The 16,285-nt window shown below is 33.4% G+C and overlaps 1 protein-coding gene across 1 annotated transcript in view; it reads right to left on the reverse strand.

The window, feature by feature from the left end:
- ZFR (zinc finger RNA binding protein) overlaps positions 1-16,285 on the reverse strand; it is a 66,409-nt gene that overhangs the window by 24,969 nt on the left and 25,155 nt on the right. The window contains 8 exon segments of the mRNA XM_074279486.1: positions 1,397-1,559; positions 5,225-5,370; positions 5,953-6,072; positions 7,402-7,589; positions 8,322-8,610; positions 9,654-9,845; positions 13,125-13,286; positions 13,288-13,373. Coding sequence (XP_074135587.1) covers positions 1,397-1,559; positions 5,225-5,370; positions 5,953-6,072; positions 7,402-7,589; positions 8,322-8,610; positions 9,654-9,845; positions 13,125-13,286; positions 13,288-13,373 — 1,346 coding nt within the window.

The following is a 16,285-nucleotide window of genomic DNA, read 5'->3' on the forward strand; positions in this document are numbered from 1 at the left end:
GAATGAGACATATTTTTGGACATTAATAATATAGGAATTTGTTTTAATATTATGTATATTTGTTACAATAATTTTTTTGCAGAGAGTGGGTAGAGGGAAGAATGAAATGCTTAACAACTAAGGAAAAAAATGCAAAATAAAAATCCTAAATTGAAATCCTAAAATTGAATTGACTTTTTTTCCCAGAAATTCTTCTTCTATTTTTAAATAAGCAATAACTACACAAAACTTTTAAGATCTACCCTTATGCTTTTTTATACCTATAAAAAGAAAAATGCAAATTTACAACATACAATGTTTTTACATAGATATTTTGTGTATAAAACCTTTATTGAGGATTTTTCCTAAAACAAATAAAATTTTTGTGAGACAGAGAATCTATCAATAGTACACTAAGCTGCATAAAAGTTAAAGTTAAAAGAACCATTTGGTATGCTTTTTTATTTTATAAATCAGTCATTTTCATACTTTTTTTCTCCTGTAAATGGTTATCAGTTTTCCCACCATGATACCTCTTCTTCTATACATTTCCACGAGCCACAAGTGAGAAAGATGAAGTGAAAAAGAAAAGTTTTCTCTCTTTCTCTATGCACAAATACTCTCCCACTCTTGATTTCATTCCCCTAGGAAATGTATTAATATAAGAATATAAATCTGGAGTTGGAAGAGACTTCTGATACCTACCAGGGAAATCTCATTTTAGAGATGAGGAAGCTGAGAGCTGAGAGAGAGAGATTAAGTAACCTACCATACAAGGTCACAGAGGTAGCAAAACAGCAGAGGCAGAATTTGAACCCTAATCCTCTGACTCCAGAATTAAGGTTTTTTCCTCTATACATGGCCCTAACATTCATGTGTTGTTTTCCTGTTGTTGATCCTTGAATGACTTGCACCTCTCCTGATGAGAAAAGGAGAGCTAAATTTGAAGCATGATTAAAATTAATTTTTTTTAAATGAGGAGAGAGCTACTTAACTTTTTTCTTCACATATTTAATAGGAACAAGTTCATATGATCAGTAAAAGTAGGAAATCAAAAGGATCTGAGCTATTTGTAACATAAAGGCATGTGCTTTGAGGTCAAAGCAAAAAGTGTACCATCTTTCTTATATACTTTTATGCTAGAAGACAACAAGAGCTAGGTAGCTTTTTATGTGACAAAAAATAATTTAAGACAATCTTGGTCAAGCTGATGACAAGTGAAAACCAATATATTAATAAAAGAGTTCTGTAGAAGAATCAAGGAACTCACAGGAAGTTCTCATATACCCCAGAACCAAGGTAGTAGATTAGATGAAAATATTAACAGTAATGAGTGCTCAAGAACATTTCCCCCCTCTTCTAAGGCCAAGATGGTATTCACTCAATCTCATTCAAAATTTATAGAACAAAAACTTACTGCAGGTCCCTGAGGCTGAGGTGGCATTCCTGGTCTGACCCCAAGGAGGCCCAGTGGCCCTGGAGGACCATGTGGATATCCTCCATCAGGCATTCGACGGCGGTCATCCCAGTGATGCTGTTCTTCTTCCATTCTTCTCCAGTACATATCTTCTTCATAGCGTCTGAAATTAGTTTATGAATATAAATACATATATTGCTAATAAAATAATTTTGGATTAGCCATTAGATTATGCTAATGAAGAGCAAAAAACAAAAACTGGAGAAGATTCATGTTAAATGTATGTGTTACACATTCATCTCTACTTTATCTAATCACACTCCTTTGATATTATAATGAAAGCAATACTTTATGGAGCAGTAGCAGACAAAAAAAAAAAAAACAACAACAACAACAAAGGAAGTGTTTGGGGACTTGAATGGAGAAAAGGTATCATTTCTCCCAACTTCTTCCTTTTAATTCTTCCTGGCCATCTTAGTCAGTTATTCTTTCTTGTTCCATTCCTCACTCTAAGCTAAAGTCTTAATGACAGTCTCCTACAAAATAGAAATTGAGAACTGACAATTTTATTTTGCCATGAAAAGTCCTAAGAGCTAATGGAGCTGTAGACAGTTGGCTCAGAGATTACAAGGACAGATTGATTCTTCTTCGAGTAGGAATGACATGTGACATATATAAGTGCATGTATACACGTGTGTGTGTGTGTGTGTGTGTGTGTGTGTGTGTGGTGTAGTATAGTATACTGCAGGACAAATAGGTCTTGGGACTCAAAAATGCATTCAAATTCTGTTGACAACAGAGCTCTATAACCATGTGCAATTCTCTTAACCTAAGCCTTAGATTTGTCTTCTGTAAAACTGGAATACTAGCTGTAGTATCTATTTCAAAGATTTACTATGGGGATCAACCGAGACTCTACTTTGTAAACTATAAAATATTACACGTATGTTATTATATAGCACCAATTTACTACTGATGAGATCAATAAAGCTTAAACTAAATTTGTGTGCAAGTGAAGGCTCTAGATTTGGGTTCATACAAACCAAATTTTCAGGAAACATGTGGCTGGTAGTCAGTTTGATATGGGAGGGACTACTTCAGTACTTAATAAACATTAAGCACCTACTATGTGCCAGACACTGTGGTAAGTGCTAGGGATACAATGAAAAGTATAACAGAATTCCTATTGTTAAGCAGCTTATGAGTTTAAAGAGGAACACAACACATGTATAACTGTACAAATTATATACAGGACAAAATAGAAACATTTAACCCAGACAAAGTGCTAGAACTACAAGAGATTAAGAAAACATTAGATTTTAGCTGAGACTTGAAGGAATTCAGAGAAGTCAAAAAGCAAAAAATGAGAAGGGAATGAAAAGGCCTGGAATTATGAGATAGGAGTGCCTTGTCCAAAAAGTAGTAAGGAAGCCAGTGTCAATGAAATCTCAAGAGTATGTAGATGAGGATAAGTAGGTGTGAGGGAAGTTATGAAGGGCTCTGAACACCAAAGAGAAGATTTTCTATTTGGTCCAAGAGACAAAAAGGGAATCATAGGAGCTTATTGAGTATGGAAGTGCTTTAGAAAGCTATTTAATTGCTGATTGAAGGACAGAAAGAATAAAGAAAGATTTGCGACAAGCAGGAGAAATCAGCAGGCTATTATAGAAGTCTAGGAATGAGGTGATAAGGGCCTCACAAGAGTGGTGTCAGTAACAGAGAGAATTAGGAATATGTGTAACATATGGCCAAAATAAAAATGAGGAGCTGAGGCTGACACCTAGCTTCTGAGACTGGGGGGTTGGGGAGATAGTGGTATCCTTGAAAGTAAGAGAGAAATTTGGAAAAATTAATGAATTCAGTTTGGAACACATTGAATTTAAGATTGTCTATGGGACAAGATGTTTAATAGGTAGTTGGAGATTTGAGACTAGAGGTCAATAGAGAGGTAGGGGCTGAATGAATGAAGTTGAGAATGATCAGTATAGAGATGATAATAAAATGCATGGAAAAGATCACCAAATGAAATTGTATTAAAAAAGAAGAGAAACTAGTATATATGTGTTATGAGCAAGGATAGGTCCTAGATGTGTGATTTTATTGATAGCTGGAACTCTTTGAAAGTGAAGATATGTTGTGTCCTGCTTCCTAGAGTCCCCAAATTGGAGTGACAATGCGTACTGTGCTTTCTAGAACCCCCATGCTGGAGTGATTAAAATATACCATCTTAGTGGAGAAGTGATATGGTGAGACTCCCGAGGATAGGGGTAACATGGAGTCCATTTATTCCCAGTTTTTCCCCCTTTTTATACCCTCATACCCTTATGTAACCAAAACAACACTGAGCACATGGGACCACATAACTTGTTATTGTACATAGTTTGCCACCTGGTATCACACTGCTTCAATCACAACACAGGTTGTCATTACCCCCTGACTTCTCAGGAAGGCCAAGAACTCTTAGGGGATATGGGAGCCAAACCAAACATTGTTAGCAGGTTCCCTCTGGGCCGAAGGGTCTTATGCCTCACCCAGAGTTCCTCTACTGTCTGTCTGTGGCCCTCTACACAGGTATGTACCTTTTCTGCAATTTATAGTCTCAGAGAAACCTAACAGACTGAAAGACAAAATGATTTGCCCTAGACAAAACACTCAGCAAGCTGAACCCAGGTTTTCTTGATTGTGAAGTCACTCAAGTTTACTATTGACTTCACTACATTGTCTTGTGTTATAGGTATATCAAATATAGAGAGCAGTTACCTTATGATCATTTAAGAAAACTACAATTAAGAACAATTTAGTCAACTGGACCCAAATGAGTTAATAAAACTGCTTCTATGCTGTCACAAAATTTCAGCATTTTGTAAATCACTAAATTTGAAACTCTTAAGAAAATATTTTTAAATATTCTTTTGAGTATGTGAGTATCAATTTTCTTGGAAACAATATAATGTTATTTATTATAATCTAATTAATGCAAATTCATGAAGTTTGTTCTTTCTTATTCTGTTCTCAAAGAAGAAAGTTACTTTTGTTATATTGTTTCTTCACCTACCTGATTATCAATACAAAGATTCTAAAATTTACATAATTATCAAAACAATTTTCAATATATAAAGTCTTAAAATGTTTTGAGTATTTGTATCCTAATGATTTTTTTTCAATTAATACCAAAGCTTCATCTGCACTAGTTTGTACATTTTTATTAACTGATTTAATTTATAATAGTTAATACACGAGAACCAAAAGATCAAATTATTTGTCTTTAAAAAGTCTTTGTTGTAATGCATATGTGAGGCCTAGAAACTTTAAGACCCGAAGGGAACTCTTATAGCTTTTCCCAATTATATCAATAACACAAGTTTGTCAGATTTATTGTTACACTGAAAAATATGAAGAACCTGACCCAAAGGAGAGGAGGCACAGAAAAAGGAGGAAGAGGAAAGAGACATGAAAAGTTTTGGAGAGGGGTAAGGATTGCGGTGGTATCAAAGATGGCAATGACTTAGAAGAGGCCAATTCTAGTACCAGTAGAGATACTACTAAGTCAGTAGAGATCTAGCTCTGAGCTTTACTAGTACCTGAGGCCAGCTAATGATTCCTCAGACATGAAATTTAACATTGTTCATTTAATTTTGCTTAAAAAGCTCCTAATATCTTATTTAAGGTTCCACAATATGAGATCCCTACTGCTATTCCCTGAAAGTACACCAAGCAAACTTACTTTGCTTAAAAACACCAGTTGCCATTAATTTGTTCATTCAGCCATTCAACTATTTTAGCAAGTATGAAACAATTTCCCGTTTTATTAAAAGTGAAAAATAATACCTCATTTCCATTCTCCAGCGTTCTTCTTCTTCACGTCTTCTCCAGTATTCTTCCTTTTGCATTTGCTTCCTCATTTTCTCTTCTTGAATCTTTCTTGCTCGAATACTGGGTTTTACTTCTACTTGCAAATCTGGATTTACTTTTTTCTACATAAACATTTTAAGATAAATTTTTCATCAGTCATTTCAGCACAATGTTTTTAATACTCTATGCATTCATTTAGTTATGTATTTCAAAAATTTTTCATGGAAAACAGTTACATTACATTACAGTAATATCTCACTAATTCAAAATAATTGAGGAAAAAAAATTCAGTAAAGTTGGTAAAATCACTATAGTTTTCAGATACACATATAGTAACTCAAATTAGACTCTCAAAGTGCTATATATGTGCATAAATTATACCCAAGACCCTGTGAATTGACATACTTCAATAGTCAAGGAATTATCATTTTAGTATGCTCTTTAAAAATAAAATCCAACATAAATATAATTTTATAATATAAACTCAAGCTCCAAAAGTGAAGTGGACTGACACATAGGTATATAGTTTCAAATATGTAAAAACTAGGAAGTTGAACAGACTTAGGTGAGAAATTAGACATGTCCTGTGAGTTACACTACCCTTAAAAGCTCCCATATGATCAGAATGCTATCATTTTGATTTTTTATTTTCTAGGAGGTAAATGCTAAACAAATATAAAGTAACAATAGCAATCTTCACTAACTTTATATTGAAGTCTGTGTCTTCTTCCTTTTAAGTGCATCTCCTTGGCATTGGGATCATTAAAGCTACACTCACACAGCTTACAATGGAACCGAATAACTTTCCCTTCATCATTTCGTACCTAAAGAAACAAAATGAAAAACATTAACATTGAAAGATATGTTTATATGATAGAACTGACATAATTTATTCATTCATTTTCCAAATTTCTGAAACCTAATGATAAAAAGAATAATTAATCACAATTAGTTGTAGCCAGACTAAAAAAACACAAAATGTCTTAATTGCCTGTGATCTTGACCAGATGGCCTGTGTAAGAATTTCAGTTAGGATTCATTTTTTGACTCTGTCCTATAAATAGTTTCTATTGGTAAAGTAAGACCCCTTTTATAATTTAATTAATTCAGAAACATAAAAAGTTTTATTTTGGATGAGTGACTTTTCAAGTTAATTGAAATATAATCTTAGTTACTTGCAGATAGCTTATTTTATTAGTTGTAAGTTCCTTCAGAACAGGAAACCTTAATAATAGCACCCCCTTAAAAATCTAGCATAGTTTTCATTCAGTAATTTATAGTATCATTTCCCCTAAAACTTTTCCTTTTTCAAAATACAGAGGATAAAGAACACAATAATATTTCCTTGATGACTTAGGGTCATAATTGAGAATATAAACTATCATGCAATGTTATAATACAACAATGCTTTTGGAGGCTACTGAAATAGACTATCTTATGACAATGATCTTAATATAAGAAGATGTTTCAAAGAGCCATGCTTTTACAAAGTATAATTATTTAACAAGCACAGTTGCTCCTGTTTTTGGTGGTTAGATAACAGTTTCCCCTGCTTCAATGTGTTGCTTTTTGAAGCCTTCTCCTATAGCTAAGACTCTATTTGTCTTTTCATCTGGAAGGTTCAAAGAATCACAAATTTAGGGGGGAGTACTGAAGCTATCTCTTCCAATTCTTCTCATACGAGTGAATACACCGAGAAACTAAATCTGTTTTCCAAATTCTCATTCTCAAGGATATTTTGGCTTCCTAATTAAATAATTTTTTAGAATGAGGTTTCAGTTTTACACATAATAAATACTAAGCTCTATTTTTCTTTTCTATGAAGTAAAATGTCAGCGATTTGTCTGGAGCTATCTTCTTTAATAACAGGCTTTTTTGTGCTTATTTTCCCATTCTGGAAACTTAAACATCATTAAGTGAATTGCTAGAAGGCAGCATATGAAGGTGAAAAATAAAGGAACTAAAAGCCTTTCTAGGCCATAGTATGGAGTTAGTCTGCAGTGAACAAATTTTTGAAATTATCATCTTATTTAACACAAAAATTATTGTGGGGGAGGGGGGAGAAGGAGATTTGTAAAATCCTCTCCCCAGAAACACATTTTTATAACAAATCTAGTTTGAATTTTGGAATAAGCATATTCTCAGTTCAATACCTCCTCAACATAGTCATGGCCTACAGGCTGCACATCACTCTGCAAAGCAGCAAGAGTTGTAGGCGTTACTGGGTCTGATGGGTCCGATTTTACTTCCTGGGTCTGTACAGCAGAAGTGGCAGGGGTAGGTTTAATACTTTCAGTACCTTTCAGATCTTCGGTTTTAATTGACGGCAACTTATTGCCACCTAGAAAAAGAACATATATAAATTTGCAAATTTTAATTTAAACATGAGCAAATTTCACATGAATTAAATTGGAATGTCTATAATCTTCCTATAATGATACCACTATTTAGTAATTAGGGATTTAAGCTTAAGGACTTGAGACTTGAAAATATTTATCTTTTGATGTTTAATAACAAGTTACCTGAAAGTATACATATCTTCACTGAGAAACTCAAAAACCTATTTAACAGTTCACCTTCATTACTTTTATTACTTATACTATAAGTACACACACACACATACTATAAGTATAATATATAATTATTTAATACTTACATTTACTTCACAAATAGAGCTAGAAGTACACTACCAACTTTTTAGGTGGAATTTTCATTTTTAAAATTTGTGCTGTCCAAGTTGAGTTCAACAACTGACAGAAGAAAACAGTCTTGTTTTCTAATTCTTTTCAAATTTTTATTAATTTCTGTTTACTTGAAATCTAATCTCAATCTCACTTTGCTTAGTGTTTTATAAAAATGAATAAAAAAAAAAAAATCACTTAGATTCTTTTTAAAACTATTGGTGGTGAGTACCCTGCTGAATAGGTAAAGAAACAAAAGTAAAAGTATACAGGTGTAAATGAGTAATCTTATTGTTTATATTTCCAATTATTTTTTTTATATAAAATACTATCTTGTGAATTTTCTGAGTTGTCTAAATAGAAGTCTGATAGCAAAGAACATCTATACTTGCCAACAAAATTTATTTTGGGTGTAGATGTTTTCTTTGCAGCCATACTTGCAGGCACAACTGATGCTTTAGTGTTTGATGCTGTGTTGAGACCTGTGTTTGTAGCAGGTGTAAGAACTTTGACTGCAGATGTTACCACTGAAGAATTCACAGTACTGTTGCTAGCTGCAATACCAGAAGTAGAGGCAGTTGATTTAGAAGCAGATGCAGCTGTTGAAGAAGTAGCTTGGGTAACAACATTTGGTTCCGTTGAAGGAATAGGTTTTCCAAGTTTTGTGTGTAACTTTACCACCTATAAAAATACATTTCATTAGTATCAGTCAACTGTGTAGAGCATGCATATTTTTTTTAAAAATTTTAATAGTTTTTATTTACCAGATATTTGCATGGGTAATTTTACAACATTGACAATTGCCAAACCATTTGTTCCAATTTTTCCCTTCCTTCCCCCCCCCCCAGATGGCAGGTCGACCAATACATGTTAAATATATTAAGAGTATAAATTAAATACAATATATGTATACATGACCAGACAGTTGTTTGAGCATGCATATTTTTAAAGTAATAAACAACACTTAACATGAAGTCCAACTACCCAAGTCCAACTATCTCCTTTCAATTTAATATAATAATGTGGTACATAGTTTTACTTATTTGCTTCCTGTTAAATTCATGTATAAATTAAATCTGCCTATCACCTTGCTGGGTAACCTTAGGCAATTCATTAAACTTCTAGGCCTCAGTTTATTCACCTGTAAAATTAGGGAGCCGTGATAAGCTCTAAAAAATACTATTTATTCTTTTGCTTTAAATTTCTCAATAATAAAAACATAAATTTTAACCTCACTATAGAATTCCTAGTACATCCACATGTATCTTTGGACACAATTTTCTTTGAAGAGGATTTCTTTTAAATTTCTAGAATACTTTGCTTCTAAGGAATTTTTATTTTCACAACATGACTATGAAGCAAGTATGTCTACTCATTGCTTCTACCTTACTTAGATAAGGAAACCAAGGCAACAATTTCATAGAAAGGAAATTTAGCACCTGATAATTTTTAAGTAATAAAATGAGTTCTTTAATTCAGCTTCTATAACTAGACTTCAGTAATGCATCTTGTATTTTAGTGAAAGTAAAGATGATAAATCTTTTCCCTAATTATCACATGAATTATGAAACAATGCTTTTAAGCTCTCTGAAATTTGAAAAATAACCTTTACTTCTACCTAAATTCCTATCCCAAAGATGATGACATAAGAGGTGTATATGTGTACGTACATGTATGTGTGTGTGTGTATACGTTTGTGTCTGTGTGTGAGAAAAGGCACCTACTTTCTGATGCTTAGCACCACGAATGTGTGCTGCATATGCATCTGCTCCTGTACAAGACACATCACACAGCTCACAACGTAGTTGATTTTGAGTCCCACGAATGGAGGTACTGCTGCTGCTGGTGTTTTGAGAAGCTTTCAATGCAGCTTCCTTTTTTTTGTGTTTCTGTCCTTCTAAATGCTCTTTATAAGTCTGTTTTAAAAGAAAACATTTTCTTTCATTTGTACACCATTCAGTATTATCAAATTTACAAATCTCTTAACACTCATTTAAAAGTCAAGATAACTAATTTCCAGAAATAGCTGAAGAATGGATTATAGAATTCCTTACAAACTAGGCAAATTCAGTCCACCTTATTGGTGACTTTTATAGACTATGGTTCCTAATAAATGCAGTAATTTTCAGAATCATGGGAGTCGTCCTTTACCAAAAACACAACTGATGAGACAAAAAGGATATGCTTCTCTTTCTTAAATCAAAAGACAGTGGTGGTAAATGTATTTATACCATTAGCAAGAGTTTCAAAAGCAAGTAGGGGAAAAAAACATTGCTATTCCATAAATAAATATTCTACATCAACAAAAACTCTAGCTATAGTCTAATACATAGGAGGACACCAACTTACAAATAGGCTGAGTTCCAAAATGCCATTTGTCATTTAATTGTTTGGAACTATACAATTTCCCAGAGAAACATTGCAAATGGTAATAAAAGTTCACAAACTGGTTCATAAAAACTCACTTAATCTATAACCTAACTGAAATATGTTGTACTTTAAGAAGAAAAAATTTTAACATTAACAAGAAAAAGAGAGCAAAAAATTTTCAACACATCTTCAATTTTAGAACTACCTAAATAAAAGCAGTTTTAATTATAAGAGAATGAGGCGGCAAATAATAGAACTAGTGATTTCCTTAGAAGCTATCTAGACCCCCTCATTTTACAGATATGGAAACTGAGGCCTAACAAAACTTAGTGACTTGCCCAAGTCAGGGTCTTTAAGATATTTTCCAGGACTCTAAAGGCTAACAGTGAGACTTTATTCACATCATATTTGATTTCAAAATTTATGCCTTTACTCATACACACAACAGACTCAGAACTGATAGGAACCTTAGAGATCTAATCCAATGCCTTCATTTTATAGATGAAAAAAATAAGAGATGTCAAACTTACAGTCTCTAGTTCTAATATTTAAATTTGTTTCTATTTTGTGATCCAACAGGAGCTACGCACAGCACAGATGATTAATAAACATTTGTCAAGTTAAAATACTTCCAAATCAGTTCTGAGTGGCAGACAAACCTAGTATATTGTTTCTTGACTGTCAGTCCAATACTTTATACATGTGTTCCCCCCCCCCCCCATGTTAATACTCTTTTCCTAGACAGCTTCAGACACTCTCATCAGTCCAACTATGTTCTTGCCATTTCCCCCAGACCAAGTTAACTCCAGAGACTACATATCCTGGGGGACTTAACCTATTCAGTTTTGGAATTTCTGTCCTGGGGCCTATGTTGTCTTTATTGGTAAACTTTTAAGTGCAAACTCAAGTGAATATAATATCTAGACAAGACTCATCCATGCTTCATCTTCTACCCTAGCTATCTTATCACCCACTCTGCCTTGGTATGCATTCCCTCCCTCAAATAATTTTCTATTTAATAGTATGCCTGCTCTGCCTTCCATACCCTTAACCAAAAAAGTATAAGCTTTCTTAACGTGTGGAATGGTCTTATTTTGGGGATTTTTTTCCAGTTTCTTTATTCCCAGAGACTAAAAGTGTCTTGCAGCTTAATGTTTGCTGAAGTGAACGCTATACTACCTCTATTCATTCAGTTTGTAATCATTCCTGATCAACAAGCGTCATATCCAGCCTTAAATTCCTAATTTCTTTTTGTGTTCCATATCCATTATATTCTACTATTTTATAGTCATGTCTAGTAATACACACCCAGTTTTAAGAACATTTTCTCACATGAAATGCTCTAGTCTTTACGTCTCACTAAAAAGGACATAAAATTATTACCAACTTTCAAAGTATTTCTCTCATTCCATTATCATCCTCTCTCAAAAAACATATTTCTGATACTCATCCTGAAAAAACCTCACATCTGAATCTCAAAATATCATTTTATCTTACACTCACCTGAGGATTCCACATTAACCCTTGTATACTCATATTCCAAAACAATAATCTCATGATATACCCAGACCGAGGCCTTGCATATTTATCCTCAATGGCAATACCCCTTCACATGCCATATACATGTACTCAACCCCAATGATATCATACTCTCTTGGGATAGAGGATGGAAGGCGGGATATAATCAGTCATCAATCATACACATACACAAAATATACTTAAATTGGGTGCCTGCAACTTGGTCAGTGCTTGTATTTGTTTTTCTTAATGACCCAAGGGTTCAGTAACTACAGGCAATACAAGACCTATCAAACAAACTAATCCTATAGGCTTAAAACGAATTAAAAGTTTTGAAGACTCACTATGGGAAACAAGGGCCTTCTTCCCAGAAACATACCTTAACTTTCTAGCAACTAAATTCTCACTATATTTTTAATCCCTTTAGAAAAATTGAAAACAGATTATGCCTGGGAAGAGAGATGAATGTTTGATACTGACACAGATAGGCTCATAATCATATCACATATACAACAAGAACTACTAGTTACCAACAAAAAAAGAGCAAGGAAAAACAGGTGGTCTCATGATAATTTATTCAGCACCCTAAATAAGCTTTCACTGCACTTTTCTTGCTGCCAAAATCTTTTAAGTCTTTCACTATACATGATATGACTATAAAACAACTAGATAGTTCTGTACATGCTACACATGCATACTGTCATTTTAGTCCCAACTTGTAAAAAAAAAAAAAAAAATCCATTTTTATATTGGGGTGGACTACAGTTCTTCTAAAAGTGGTTCTCTCAAAGTTCTTACAATATTTCAGAAATTTCAGTTAATTTCATATCTTTGTTTATATCCCTTAAAATACTGCATTAAACAATGTTCCCTCATCTTTAAAATGAAGAAATTAGTTCCTAAAGTCTATGAGTTTATGAAATTTTCAGCAATAAAACAGAACTTCAGAGAGACTAAGAAAAAAAGATATCTTCTTTCCAAAATTGGAGGAGCTTTCTTCAAAGGCTTTATAAAATATATATTTTTGTAAAGAAAGAAGGCAAAATTCAAAACAAGACATAAAAACTGAAGTTTGGCTTAAAAAAAAAATACCCTTTAACAATATAGCTATCTTTGCTTCTCCTTTACATTAATATCAATCATTGTTCTCTTAAATTATTATTTTCAAAACTTAATAGCAATTAACTCCTTTCATAGAAAAATGTTTTGTCTAAAATACTAATATTTTCAGGAAAAAAATCTTAGAATGCCGTCCACACTTATCAAAGATGATCATTAAGACTTGCAGTAACATAAAATGTAGATACCTGTGGTCCAGCACAGCTGATCTTACAAACATCACAATAATGAATCTGGGGTGGTTTGGGAGGCTGTTTTGGTTTCAGTTGTTTATTTTGGAATGGTGCTTTTTTAGTAAAGGTGGTCCCTGTCCAGGCAGCTGTTGCAGCAGCAGCAGCTGCTGCCGCTGCCCGCCTGCTTCTGTTGCTGCTGTTGTTGTTGGTAGTAGGAGGATGCAGCTGAATATACTGCTGCTTCATAACCTGAATAAGAGGTACCTTACAAATAAAAATCAAACAAATATTATTTACATAATAATTAAAATCAAGTATTCAGTAATAAAGTTTACGTTATCAAGTGATATTACCGAAATTCAATTAATAGGTATAATATTCAAATATATAATTTAAACACTGTATAACTACTTTCGTGGAACCCAAGAGGAACCGTACTTACCTTTTCTATGCATTCATGCCTACCTATTGCACTTAGAAATAAGCTAGATGCTCTGGGATATACAATTCTTCAATTTTGGGCAAAAGAAACAAGGACATATACTTGACATAATTAACAACTTTTAAAAAGAAAATACTCAAATGGCAAAGTCTAGGGTATATTATAGGAATTCAAAAAAGGGCATATTAGAAAAGCATCAGAGTTGGCATTCTTGAATTGAGTTTGGATGGAGGAGTAAAATTTAGGAAGAAAGGCATACAATTAAGCATGAATAAACATGAAAGCCTCAGAAATGGCCTGCCTGAAGTGAGGGATTTATTTGCAATGGAAAGTAGTGGGGAAATTAGTTTGGAGAGGTACACTAAAGCCAAGTTATAATGGCTTTGAAAGCATTATCAAAGAACAAGAGATGGCCTTTTCTGCCTCTCCCATAGATTGAACAGACACTATAAATTCTATTTCATTTGGCCAACAATGCAAAGAGTTCTAGAATAATTATCCTAAATCCTAGCTTCCATGATATTCCTATGACATTCTGCTAGCTCTCTGAATAATCTTTTTGTTTTAAATAGGATAGTTTTAGCTAAAATTTCTTTTACATGATAAAAGAGCTTTGTGACTCATAAGTCTATTTAAAATCAAAAAAATTCACTCATCTCCATAATATTCAATTCTGTTAAATTAAAATCTCTGAAAGTGAAAATTGCTAAGTTGACATTTCATAGTATATTTGGTTTGCAGTTCTTTCTTGGGAGTTGAGAGATAGAGATTTATGTTAGGGAAAGAAATGTTTTTAGAACAAAGAGGAATGAAGCACTTTTTACTTTACAGAAATCTGATTCTACTGTTGTGGGCCTTTTTGAGGTTTGAAATCTATCACCAAACCAAGAAATAAAAATAAGTTGGAAGAAAAGGTGAGATAGGTAGAATTTAAAAACAGCCAAGTAAGTAAGGCTGAATCTAGAAAGGCAACAAAAGGAACATGATATGAAGGTTAAGTAATATTGAAAAGCTCAATTGGGTTTGTTTCTTGGAATATGTTGCTGAAATGAAAGACATGAAAAAAGGAAACCTAAAGAAGAATATATAGAATTGTTAGAACCCATCAATCAAAGATATTTAAAATAGTCTGAGATAAAGATTAAAAATTATTATTCTAATCAGTGCCACAGGCTAAGAAAACAAAAACCAAACAAACCTCAAAACAAATCAAAATAACCAACTTATGTTTTATATTTTTCTGGATTGACCAAAAGAAAACTATTATTATTCATTCTTTCTCAATCTTTGTATGCACACGCACATAACCTAATACATTCCATTATTTACTAACCCAGAAAATAAAATTATATTTTCATAAAAATCACTGTGCTTATTATTATTACTTCCATATCCAGGTTGATTCTCCTCAATCCATTTTCTATGTGAGTTGTTTTTCCAATGAGATACTTCATATTTTTTTTTCACTATTGTTCTTTTGGCTTTGTTGTTTTTTTGGTGTCTCATAGAGTCTTTAGCTTCCACTTGCCCAATTCTAATTTTTAAGAGAGTATTTTCCTCAGTGAGGTTTTGTACCTGTTTTTACAATATAGCCAATTCTGGTTTTTAAGTTAGTTTATTTACTATTTCTTTTACACCTGTTTTACAAAGATGTTACTTCTCTAATCATGATTTTCTCGTATTGCTCTTTCCCCAATTTTTTCTAATCTTTAAAAAGTTTTTTTTTCTTTAGCTCTTCCAGGAATTCTTGTCAGGTCTGTATCCAATCTGCATTTTTCTTTGAGATTTTGCTTTAAAAAAAAAAAAAAAAAAAAAAAAAAAAAAAAAAAAGTGTTCTTACCACTGTCTTCTGAGTTTATGTCCTGACCTTCCCTGTCACCATGGTAGCTTTTTTTGTTCCCTTTTTTTATTGTTGTTGTTATTATTTGCATATCTTTCTAGCTTATTTCTTGATGTCGAATTTTATGTTAAAAGGGTGTAGTTGTTAGGGGCAAAAGACTGTCTCTAGCTTCAGGCTTTTTTTGCCCTGTTTTCAAAGTTAATACTGGGCTGGGGGAAAAAGGGTTTCAAGATGGTGTGATCCAGGGAGAGATGTGGTCTCTTCTCTTCCTTCATCTGCACCCTGGTCCAGATAGCAACTGAAAGTGCAACATCCCTCCACTTGTTCTAGATTGCAACTAAGATTCCTGATCTCCTTGTGACTGCAAGCACTCTTCTCTGTCCTTGAAATGCGACCTGGAACTGGTAAATGGGCAGTCAGGTTGCTAAATAGCTTCTGGTTCTGTGCTCAGTGCCAGGATGGGAGGTACATTGTTGTCCAATCTTACTGCCTCTGGGTAATGAGAGCTCCACAAACTGCTGCTATTACCATCTATCTCCAAAGTACATAGCTAATCTTGCTGCCCTCTATGCTCCTGATTAGTCCCCATCCCAGTGTCATAGATCTCTCCTTATCTTCTAAGTCTTGGCTAGAAAAATGACTCACCCTAGTCTTTTGTTGGCTATGCTGCTCTAGAATTCAATTGAGGAGGAGTATACTGGGACAGTTCAGCTTATATGCTGCTTCTAATCTACTATCTTGGCTACAAAACAACTCTGAAAAATCCCAAAATTGGTCAATGTAATGACCAACCGTATCTCCAGAGAAGGATGGAGCAATTCCTGACAGGTGATGGACTCAAGGTGCAGAAAGTATCAAGCATTTTTGGATATTGCCATGGTGGTGATTCATTTT

Source organism: Sminthopsis crassicaudata, chromosome 1, assembly GCF_048593235.1.
Source record: "Sminthopsis crassicaudata isolate SCR6 chromosome 1, ASM4859323v1, whole genome shotgun sequence".
Lineage (NCBI taxonomy): Eukaryota > Metazoa > Chordata > Mammalia > Dasyuromorphia > Dasyuridae > Sminthopsis > Sminthopsis crassicaudata.